Source organism: Thamnophis elegans, chromosome 14 (genome assembly GCF_009769535.1).
Source record: "Thamnophis elegans isolate rThaEle1 chromosome 14, rThaEle1.pri, whole genome shotgun sequence".
In the NCBI taxonomy this organism is placed as follows: domain Eukaryota; kingdom Metazoa; phylum Chordata; class Lepidosauria; order Squamata; family Colubridae; genus Thamnophis; species Thamnophis elegans.
In genome coordinates, this window is record NC_045554.1 from 48,613,767 (window position 1) to 48,625,360 (window position 11,594).

An 11,594-nucleotide genomic window follows, 5' to 3' on the forward strand; every position below is an offset into this window, starting at 1 on the left:
GGCAACTAGGCTTTCCTGGGGTTTTTCCCCCTTAGAAACATTCTTGCATCCTGCAATTTCTTGCGTTTGAAGCCAAACGTTTTCAAGGGAGAAAAAACAAGAAAATCCAGCTTTTTTTGGGGGGGTGGGAAGCTCCTTTGGGACAACCCTCCTGCCAATTACCTCCTCACGACCGATTAGATCACACAGATTAGGCCTCCTCCGAGTTCCATCTGCCAGCCAGTGCCGACTGGCAACCACACGGAGGAGAGCCTTTTCAGTAGTAGCTCCGACCCTTTGGAACGATCTCCCCGTGGAGATTCGTACCCTCACCACCGTCCAGACCTTCCGCACAGCCCTTAAGATCTGGCTATCCCGCCAGGCCTGGGGTTAAAGATTGGGATCCGTCCCCACCCGAATGATGAATGAATGTTGCTTCTATTTTTAATTATGTATTGTCTGTATATGTCATTACGTGTATCCCCTCCCTATAGGTTGTAAGCCGCCCTGAGTCCCCTCAGGGAAAAGGGCGGCCTATAAATAAAAGCAATCTAATCTAATCTAATCTAACCCTGACCTGGATGGCTGAGACTCTCCAGGGACGCTCCGCTTTTCTGGACCTTCCTTCCGTGGGGCTCTTCCCGAGGGGACCCGGAGCATCCTTTCCCGCGTGGGCGAGCGGGCAACTCAGAAGCCCAGGCTCCCTCCCCTCCCTTGTCTGTTTTTCCCTTCTCCCCCACTTTGCGAGGATCCCCGCCTGCCCACGCAAGGCGCCAACCTGCGGGGCCACCTGTTGAAAAACAAGGACCCCGCGGCTGGGGGGGAACAACTCTCCGCCCCCCGCGGTCTTTCCACCTGCTCGGCATCCCCGGCGCGAGCGGCACCCAGGCGGGGCAGGGCTCTCTTCCATGCGGGGCGCCCGACCGTCTATAGATAGAGCCCCCAGCCGGCCTCTTTGTGCCTTGCTTGGCCCCCGGGGCCTCAGCGACTTCCTCCGGGCAGGGCTATTTCTGGGGGCTGGCATTTAAGGGGGAGGGCTGCTTTTCCATTTGTCATGGGAAAAAGAAACTTGAGCTGGAAAGATCTCGGCACCCATAAGCCAAGCCTCCTTCTCTCCCCTTTCATAGCTACACTGGATGTACCTTGATCCAGACCCCCTAAATTAAGGTCACTGCACTTTTCTTAGAGGGGGGACATGTTCCCCATCTTGTCCCAGAAAGCAGATCCTCCATTTCACCTTCAACCAGGGAACAGCAGGAAGATTTTAGGGAAGAAAAATCTCCAAAGTTCTCTATTAATGTGGCCAAGAGCGTCCATTTACACCAGAATCCAGTAAGAGTCACTTGCTTGAGCTGAGTGGCTATAGAAATTGAATTAATAAAAGAATAAAATAAGTGTATTTATATCACCATCACTTCCTCTCTGAAAGAGAGCTCCTAACCGATTCCTAACCATCAAATCCACTCCTGTAATGCAGAAATGCCTTTTCTTAGGCGAGAAACCCATTTTTTTAAAAAAAACTAGGGCTTCGGAAAGCAATCTTAAGTTATTTTATCTTATAATTGTGAATTTAAATGGGATTGTATCCATGTCTTCATCAATCAATAGTTGGTTTGTACAGTATACTTACCATATTTGCTCTAAGTACCATTTATACTATAAATGACTTATCGGAAGACCTAAAAGAACCAGATTGGGAACAAGAGCTGACGATGACTTGATGGTGTGCGATCAATCAATCAATCAATCATTATACACTGAATTATAGTCCAACCAAAGAGACTGCATTTATACATCACGCCAACCTGATCACAACAAAACCACCCAACAATTTAATAAACTCCACATATTACAGTATGTGAATGAAGCTGCTAATTTGGGTATTGAAACCTCTGCAAGAAAACCACCAAGCTCATATCACAGAGCACCCAGCCCCCCCCCCCTTATGTCAACCCTAAGCTATAAACGTTCTCTATTTAAGCAGATGAGACCTAGTGGCTGGGCAGAGTTAAAATTTGAACCCAGGACTTTCTGCAGCCGTACCTGCCTTTGCCCCAGTAACACGCAGGTAGAGAGTTGAGCAGAAATCACTCCGGATGCAAACAAACAAGCTTTTTCTTTTTTTTGACAGTGATTGAAGAGGGAGTGAGCCAGTTTTCCTCTTGGCCAGCTTTTGTGGACCGAGGAGGAGCCAAAACAAGAACCCAGATGGTGCCTTCAGGCAGAATGGAAAAAAAGGACTCATTCATCTGATCCTGACATTCCCTTCTCCACTGGCAGATCAGCAGGTGGGGGTCTCGAGTCCCCACCTTTGCCCTGCTGCTATATTTACCAGCACTTTCCATCGGCTGCAAGGAAGAGGGAAAAAACATTTGGCTTATTTTAGAAGCAGCAGCATACTTTCCTGCTCTGGCCCTCCCTCACGACAGGTGGAAGAGCTGTTTTTAGAACTTTTGCAGCTCAAAATAGTGCGGAGTTTACAATGCAGCTCACTTTAGGCATCTCGGGGTCCTATTTATGCTCTCTGGCCACGGGGAAGGCTATAAATATACCTGTTGCTTCCACGCTCTGCCAGGCTGACCTCACTGCTGCGAACAAGTTGTAACAAACAACCCCCACCTTTGATAGCACATAAACGCTCCAGATGTTCTCCTGGGCAAAAAATGGGGAAACCCCCAAAAATGGGGTGGTGGTGAAAAAAGCTGATTGTACTGAGAAGCTTTTCCATGAGGAAAAGCAACTGAAGGAGAATTTTCTTTGGAGTTTGCAGCCTGTTTGACTTTGAAATAGTCCATTGGGGGTACAGTAAAAAAAAACTTGGCTTCATCTTGATGAAGATGGCCTTTCATTTCATTAAATATTGCTGGTAAGATCTTTTTAAAAATGTGTCCCTCTTGTCACGTTAAAAATGATGACCTGGGCATCACCTTTCCCCCTGAATTCTGGGAATGGACCGCCTTGGATGGATTTGGCTTGGCCGGAGAAGATAGCAATAGCACTTAGACATATATACAGTGCTTTACAGCCCTCTCTAAGCGGTTTACAGAGTCAGCATATTTTCCCCTAACAATCTGGGTCCTCATTTTACCGACCTCGGAAGGATGGAAGGCTGAGTCAACCTTGAGCCGGTGAGATTTGAACTGCCGAACTGCAACTAGCTTTCAGCTGAAGTAGCCTGCAGTGCTGCACTCTAACCACTGCGCCACCTCAGCTCTGTAAGATCTTACTAAGCAACACTTTCTCCAAGTTGGTTAGGGAGAGGCGCCTATCTTGGCATGCCATGCGACAGGAAGACCTCCCATGCATTCCGGCAAAGGATAGGAGAGATTCATCAGCATCCAGAAAAGCCGTAATAAACTCAGGCCAGAAGTGGGAGTTGAGCAGCTTTTAATGCCAAGACTAGCAATCCGAAGCAGACGATGAATGCATTGGTGTTTCTGAGCGCCTCTCCAGCATGGGGCCAGGAAGGAAGCCAGCTGGGGAACACAGTCTCTGGTGCTGAAGTGGCGAAACCATCCTGGATCCCAGAAGATGCCAAGACGTGCTGTTTGGGTAGATTTATACAGGAGGAGAGCAATTCACAGAAGGAATTTAAAATCATCCGGGGACATCATTCCTTTTACTGCTTTATTTGGAGCGAAGATACGCACAGTCAGACAACCAACTCCTGCCTCAGGATGCAACCAGCCTCCAGATTGCAGGTCCTCACTCATCCAAAGCTTCTCCTGCTGAGAAACAGCCGTGTTCTCCCTCAGGAGGCTGTGGCACAGGATGCGGCCTCCTTGTGCCGCAAAAGCAGTGACATCCGGGAGAAGGTCTTCAAGCAGGCGCGGCACTGGTACCTCTTGATCTCCGAGTGGGTCTGCAGGTGGGCACGGAGGTTGGAGCGGTCGGCAAAGGCTCGGCTGCAGTGGGAGCAGGAATAGGGCTTTTCACCTGGGAAGGAAGGCAGAACAGGTGAGCCCAGGTGAGGCACACGGGGGCAGGGGCTGGGTGCCAACTGGCCCAAAGAGAACCTTGTTCATTTAATGATCACCAGAAAAAAAAGGTCGTAAGTTGGGTTGGCCACAGACAGGATCCATTACCGTTGTAAGTTGAGAACTACTTGTAGGTGCACTGAATGCTACAAAGATCAGAAAGGTTGTTCTGCAAGCAGAGGCCCACATACCTAATTACAGGTGTGTTACACACTCTCTGCTACAAACTGGGGCACACTCCATAAAGCAGGGCTTCACAATAAAACACCCTGGCTGATAAAGAGAAGTTAAACATTTGTGCCATATCTAGCAATCTTTAATTCAGCCAGTGATTGTGACATCGCTACAGGACTGTCTGGTTTCTGGTGACCACAGATTTTAGTCACAAGGATTATTCAATTTCAGCACCCCCTCAAAAGGCAAAAGCCTAACCCAGATATTCACTCTCACTCCAGGCCAAGCCTAGAATGTCTTTTTAAACCCACGATTTAAACATGGTTCATGCTATTTAGCAGAACTGGTGATATTCTGAGTAGAGGCCACTCCCATGCAGGGAAGGGCATAGAATCCACAGTCAGATATCGAACAGGAGAAGCAGAATGAGCCGTTATAAAAATATTAGGATGAATTTGGGGGGGCACCAAAACTGCCTCTGCGCTGCAGGAGTGCTGTAACATAGCAAAGAGAACCACCTTCCTGGATCCCTAGAACAGTGTTTCTCAACCTTGGCAACTTGAAGATGTCCGGACTTCAACTCCCAGAATTCCCCAGCCACCATGATCATCATTGCAAAGGATTCTGGGAGTCGAAGTCCACACATAAAGAATGATCTAGGCCAGTGTTTCTCAACCTTGGCAACTTGAAGATGTCCGGACTTCAACTCCCAGAATTCCCCAGCCACCATGATCATCATTGCAAAGGATTCTGGGAGTCGAAGTCCACACATAAAGAATGATCTAGGCCAGTGTTTCTCAACCTTGGCAACTTGAAGATGTCCGGACTTCAACTCCCAGAATTCCCCATTCGCTGGCTGGGGAATTCTGGGAGTTGAAGTCCAGACATCTTCAAGTTGCCAAGGTTGAGAAACACTGCCCTAGAAGACATCTGTGCCACACATGCAACCTTCTGTACGCATGCTTGCACTCCAGGCTGGGTTGCATTGCAGCAGCGTGCAAGGCCCTCCTCCCCCCCTTGTCTCCCGGGATAGTTTCCCCTCACCTGTGTGTGTCCGGATGTGGCCCTGTAGCAACCATGGCCTGGAAAAGGCTTTGCTACAAATTTTGCACACGCAGGGGAGTGTGTGAGTCCGGATGTGCATCTTGAGGGCCCCCAAGCTGGTGTACCCCTTGTTGCAGTATTTGCAGCTGAAGAACCTGGTTGTTGCTACGGCTTGCGGCTTGCAGTGCCGCTGCCGGTGCCGGGCCAAGCCAGAGAAAGTGCTGTAGGGCTTGTGGCAATCCAGGCAGATGAACCTCTCCAGGGTGCCAGTCCTCACACCAGGCTCGGCTGGCACCTGCTGTCCTTCTGCCTCCGCCAGGCGGCCCAGGACGGGGCACGTCCTCCAGGGGAGCAGGCCGAAGGCTGGCGGGAGATTGAGGTTGTTGGGGTTATCCCGAAGAGGGGTGGCTGACCCCCGGCTGCCTCCAGCCCTCTCCCCACTTGGGGGGTTAAAGGCGAGCTGCTCTTTGGCCTCCCAGCTCTGCTGAAGAGGGGGGGAGAGGCTGGCAGGAGCAAAGCTGTGGCTCCTCAGAGGGCTGGCCTCACGGGGTGTGGATGGGCAGGGCGGGGCCTCCTGGATAGAAAAGGAACATGTCATCCAGGTGTGACTTGGCCTGTTGCATTCTGTGGATGGAAAGAACACAAAAGAAGTTGACCAAAGTGATATTCCGGCCTCCCCTTCTAGATGACCCCCCTTTCCCGTGTTTTGTAAGCCGCCCTGAGTCCCCTCAGGGAAAAGGGCGGCCTATAAATTATAATAAACATAAACAAACATGTCTACGGAGATTCTCCGTCATCCTGGTCATGGTTCTCCCAAAGGCCACTCTAGTAAGTTGCCTCTTGAAAAAGCACCTTTGGGACTTCCCTTCTAGGCACCTCCAGACACTTTGCCTTAACCTTCTGCACACAAACTTGCAAATCGAAACTTGCTCAGCCTGCAAATGGATGCCCACCTGGCTTTCTCAGCAGCGGCTGGAAGTAGTGTAATAGCAATAGCAGTTAGACTTATCTACCGCTTCCTAGGGCTTTCAGCCCTCTCTAAGCGGTTTACAGAGTCAGCATATCCGCCCCCACAGTCTGGGTCCTCATTTCACCCACCTCGGAAGGATGGAAGGCTGAGTCAACCCTCAGCCGGTGAGATTAGAACCGCCGAACTGCAGATAACAGTCAGCTGAAGTGGTCTGCAGTACTGCACCCTAACCACTGCGCCACCTCGGCTCTTCCTGTAATGTCCCCAGACAGATTATACCTCTCCTACCTACCGTGTTTTTTGGACTATAAGGCACACCTTCCCCCCACCCCCACCAAAAAGAGGGTGAAAATCTGGGAGCATCTCATACCCTGAATACAACACTTTTTGCATCATAAAACCTCGCCCCCTTCACAAAAATGGACGCGCGGAGGGTTTGGGAGGCCTGCAGAGTGCAAACACTTTTTTTTTTAAATTTACCTCTTCAAAACCTTGGTGCGTCTTATATTCTGAAAAATACGGTATGTACCAGTTCCCAGTCAGGTCTGATCCTGCTTAAATCTTAGCCAAGGTCAACTGCTGCCCATCCTAACATCTGCCTGGGGTGCTGAACATGAGTTGGGAGACCTTCGCTAAGCACCTTATATCTCGTAAACTCTACTCCTAGGGGAAATGTTTCTGCTTCTTTTATTCTAAGCAAACGGTTTCCTAGCTTAATGGATGGCCACAGCCTGCACTTGGTTTTACTCCGAAGAAGGAAAGACGAAGGCTGTGCTTTCCTCAGCCTTAGCCGAGGGTGGTGGGTTTACTCTGAAAACCCATTTCCAGGGCTCTCCCAGTGGAACAGACGCCTCTCTTCGTGTCTTCTTCAGAGGAACATCTTTGCAGGCAGGTGAAAAAATGGTAAAAAAACTCCCCATGTGAAACAGGCGGGCCTGAAGGTCAAAGAATTGCCTTTTTAAAAAAAAAAAACAACCCCAAGATCCAAAATGTGCACTTAGGCCACTGGCAGCTGAAGCCCTACTTGGGTGTGCCAAGATGGCATCGCCTGCCATAATATTCTCAAGTCCCTGTTAGGGCTGTTATAAACCAAACAGGATCTTACCCCGAAGAGAAAGCACTTGGAATATTTTAAATATCTCCAGGCCACCCCCCACCACACACCCTCTCTGGTACACTGGGAAATAATCTACATTCCAGATGAATTTACATTCTTCTCTGGGGTATGAAAAAAGTGAAGGGTAAATGCCACACAGCCTGCCCTCTTGGAAACATTTATATTAAAAAAAAAAAATCACTGAGGGGGCAGAGGCCATGGGGGCAGGTGGGATGGGTGGGAGCCCCCAGGGTCCATCCTCACCAACATAGGTTATAGGATGGCTGGCCAGCCCTTCTGATGGGCAGCTCACAGGAGCTCAAGCCATCTTCCATACATGTAGCCCAGTGGTTGCCAAACTTGGCAACTTTAAGACTTGTGGATGTCAACTCCCAGAATTCTCCAGCCAGCAGAGCTTAAAGTCTTAAAGTTGCCAAGTTTGGGAACCACTGATATAACCCAATGAGCAGAGATCAAACCAGCCTTTCTTGGACTCTCCGTAACCTCGGACCACCTCCCCCTCCTTCTCCTCTTTGCAAGCTCTCTCAGTCGAAACCGCCAACTCCTCTTTGTCAATCATGAATCCCCTGACAATGCACCACATTTTTAAAAAATGCCTGATTTTTCTGTTCTGTTCCTTGAGTCTTGCAGAATTCCTCTGCTGCCTAGAGTTAAAACAGCACCTATCGTTGAGTCAGCAGAAATTCACAACAGGAAAACAATGTTGTTTCTTTGCAGGCAGACACCAATTTTAATACACACACAGGTAGAACTAAGTGTACCCATAAGGTGCATTGCATGCCTAAATCCAACAGGAAAAACAGAAAGCAGAAAAGGCCCCTGTAGCCATTGGAGGTAGAAGCCCCCTCCCCAACGGCGATTGCAATGGAACAAACCTAGAAAGACTCACTAAACCAGTGTTTCTCAACCTTGGCAACTTGAAGATGTCCGGACTTCAACTCCCAGAATTCCCCAGCAGTGGTTAGGACAGTGTTTCTCAACCTTGGCAACTTGAAGATGTCCGGACTTCAACTCCCAGAATTCCCCAGCAGTGGTTAGGACAGTGTTTCTCAACCTTGTCAACTTGAAGATGTCCGGACTTCAACTCCCAGAATTCCCCAGCAGTGGTTAGGACAGTGTTTCTCAACCTTGTCAACTTGAAGATGTCCGGACTTCAACTCCCAGAGTTCCCCAGCCAGCATTCGCTGGCTGGGGAATTCTGGGAGTTAAAGTCCGGACATCTTCAAGTTGACAAGGTTGAGAAACACTGCACTAAACAATCTCAGGTGCCACAGCCTGCATCAGCCGTCCCGGCACAGGGGGGGAAGGGGTGCGCAATAAGGCAACGGTGTTCCTTTGAAGGCTGCCTCTGAGCATGTGCAGAGGTGATCCAGATGTGGAAGAATTTCCACCACGTTCGAGGCTAGGGCTCCGCTTGTCTCCCTTTTTGTTGAAGAGGGAAAAGCGCCTCGGTGGATGAAGTTCCCCCCAACGTCATTTGGACCTTCGGATCCCTCGGCTTGCAAGCGGCGCTTCCCTCCTTGGGCACCGCATCTCCCTTGCCCGCCTCCGCAGGTTCTCCAACTCAAAGCTCCCACCTGTTGCCGCTTCTCCTCGGAGAAACTCCCGCCTAGGAGGAGCTGCGGGGCCGAGCAGCGCTGCCTTCCCGGGAATAACTCCGGGGAAGCCTCCAAGCCCCGTGGAGCGCAGCCGGCGGGGACCCGGCGCTGAAAGCCTCCGGCGCGGCCAAAGACTGCGGGGAAGCCGAGCGGAGGAAACGGCGGGGGCTCCGCAGGGGCCCCGAGGGCCGGGGGGACCCCCTCCTCTTCAAGGGGCGCCCCGCAGCCAGCCGCTCCCGCTTGGCCAGAAGGGAGAGGCTCCCCGGCCCTTCGGGGGTCGAGCGACCCCGACCCGCGCGGGCTGCGGAGCGTCCGGGCACGGAGGGAGGGCCGGGGGCGCCCCAAGGCCGGTCGGAGCGGCCGTCGGGGCGTCGCTTACCTTGGCGGCTGGTCTCCAGCTGGCCGTAGTTGGGGACGCGGCTGCTGGAGGACTGCTTGACCAGGAAGGAGCGCGGCATGGCAGGCGGGCGGGCGGGCGGTGGGTCTGCCGGCCGGGCAGGTGGCATAAAGCCGCGGCCTCATTAGCATGGTCCCGCCGCCAGCCAACCGCCGCCCGAGGGCCGTCCGGGGACTCCGCCGCGCCGCCCCTTCCCCGGCAGGTGCAAAGAGCGGGCTGGGGAAGCGGGGAGGGGGCGGGGAGCAGGGAGACCCCCCCAGCCCTCCCCAGCAGTGCCCAGGTCGGTCTCGGGTCCCCTCGTTTGGGCGGAGAGAGCCGGACCCCTCGTGGCTCCTAAGCCCCCACCTCCACTTTAGCAACAGCAATAGCAGTAGACTTATATACCGCTTCATAGGCCTTTCAGGCCTCTCTAAGCGGTTTACAGAGAGTCAGCCTATCGCCCCCACAGTCTGGGTCCTCATTTTACCCACCTCGGAAGGATGGAAGGCTGAGTCAACCCTGAGCCGGTGAGATTTGAACCGCTGACCTGCTGATCTAGCAGTAGCCTGCAGTGCTGCATTTAACCACTGCACCACCTTGGCTCTTTGCGCAAAGGCGGGGAGGGGCGCCTGAAGGAGCGGCGCAGGATTGGCGGGGGGGGGGGGGGGGGGCGGCGGCTCGTCGGGGAGAGGCTTCTGCAGCATCTCAATGAGGACCGAAAAGAGTTGAAGTTTCCCGGGGCTTCCCCAGGGGCTGATAGCAATAGCAATAGCAGTTAGACTTATATACCGCTTCATGGGGCTTTCAGCCCTCTCTAAGCGGTTTACAGAGTCAGCATATCGCCCCCAACAACAATCCGGGTCCTCATTTTACCCACCTCGGAAGGATGGAAGGCTGAGTCAACCCTGAGCCCGTGAGATTTGAACCGCCGAACTGCAGTCAGCTGAAGTAGCCTGCAGTGCTGCATTTAACCACTGCGCCAACTCGGCTCTTGCACGAGAGAAGCACCGAGGGGGGTTTGGATGAGTTCCGAACAGCCCAAGCATCATCCAGCCCTTGGGACGAATGGATGAAAATCTGGAGTCAAGAGTCCCATCTTCGGCACCGGTGTGTATAAAGGAAGGGAAAAGATGCCAGGGCTGTGCTGAACCCTGAAGGCGGCAGGGAGTGGAATTTCTGTTAAAAGCCCTGTGCCCATGGCCTTCGCCTTGCCATCTGCTCCATCAACTTCCAGGGATGTTGAAGTGCTTGGACTTGACCCGAGAGAGAGCAGGGCAGGGAGTCTGCTTGAAGTTGCCAGTTGTCTGAGATCCAGGAAAGGCAGGGTGGGAGCAGCAGCAGGAGCCCATCCCACACAGTTCCCTTACCTGGCCAGGTTTCCTCTTCTTCGGGGTCTTCTTGGAGAACCAGCCCAGCCCTGGGGTTTTGCCTCCCCTGCTTGCTCAAAAGGGGGATGATAAGGACCCTTCCCCCCTCCCCTTTTTACTTCCAAATACCTATGGTTCTATTTTTAGGAAGAGAGGAAGAGCATTCCTTATGCACCAGGAGGGTCAGCCAGCTTTCTATTATTGTTTACTCCCTTGCAACCACTGAGAGCTTTCTGGGCAGCTGTTTAGAGACCTCCCTTCTGGGCAGGGCAAAGAGGGGCACCTCGCCCAGCTGTTCCTCAGAGCTTACAGTCCTGCAAGACATGGCAGCTTTTGGGCAGGATAGGGAATGTTGTAATATAATTCCTTGTGTAGGTGTGGATCACCCATGGCCCAGTTCATACCAGGGCATGCAGAGCCACGCTGAACCACACAGGAGAAAACAAACTCCTAGAACGCCATAACATCCTGATAGTTCATAACATAACATTCTGAGATGTGCCCTACCATTGACGTCCAGGATTTGACCATATATAGACAGAACTTCCCTGAGCAGTAGATTAGAAATTGTACTTTTACAGGCTGTCTTAAATCACATGCTGATTACTGATTTGCTCCTCCTGCCTTTGTCCTATCTCAATAAAAGGGGCTCTCAGACCCCCAATCTGGGTCGCTCCATCCCGAGAAAGATCGTGTCCTGTCTTTTCTCCACATTGGCCTCATGGACGAACCACAGGAACATCACAGATTCCTACTACACTACCCATCTATTTAGTTGGGAGGGCACAAAAGCTGTAGGCGAACCTCATGAGGTTGGGGCTGGGTCCCTCAGTGAGCCTCCTCCTAGGCACAGGTGGGCAGGTTTGGGTGACCCAGAAATGCTGCCATCTCCAGTAAAGCTATTCTTGGTGCAGAGGAGGGCTTCTCCCAACAGCTGGAGGAACCGAAGAGGGCCCCTGACCTCCAAGGGGACATGAAATAGGGCAGGAGGG

At 52.0% G+C, this 11,594-nt stretch overlaps 1 protein-coding gene across 1 annotated transcript; it reads right to left on the reverse strand.

Annotated features, from left to right (window-relative positions):
* Positions 1-3,730: 3,730 nt before the first annotated feature.
* On the reverse strand, positions 3,731-9,317 carry LOC116517964 (zinc finger protein SNAI3-like). The gene is made up of 3 exons (XM_032231159.1): positions 9,239-9,317; positions 5,175-5,798; positions 3,731-3,915 (listed from the first exon to the last, which is right to left on the reverse strand). The coding sequence occupies exons 1-3, from the start codon at positions 9,315-9,317 to the stop codon at positions 3,731-3,733; spliced, it is 888 nt and encodes a 295-aa protein (XP_032087050.1).
* Between the last annotated feature and the right edge of the window lie 2,277 nt (positions 9,318-11,594).

Excerpts from the sequence above, each read along its gene's own strand:
- LOC116517964 (XM_032231159.1), bottom strand. The coding sequence starts at position 9,317 with ATGCCGCGCTCCTTCCTGGTCAAGCAGTCCTCCAGCAGCCGCGTCCCC. Across the intron at positions 5,799-9,238 it reads GCTGGAGACCAGCCGCCAAG|AATGCAACAGGCCAAGTCAC; the intron begins GTAAGCGACGCC and ends TTCCATCCACAG. Across the intron at positions 3,916-5,174 it reads CCACATCCGGACACACACAG|GTGAAAAGCCCTATTCCTGC; the intron begins GTGAGGGGAAAC and ends CTTCCTTCCCAG.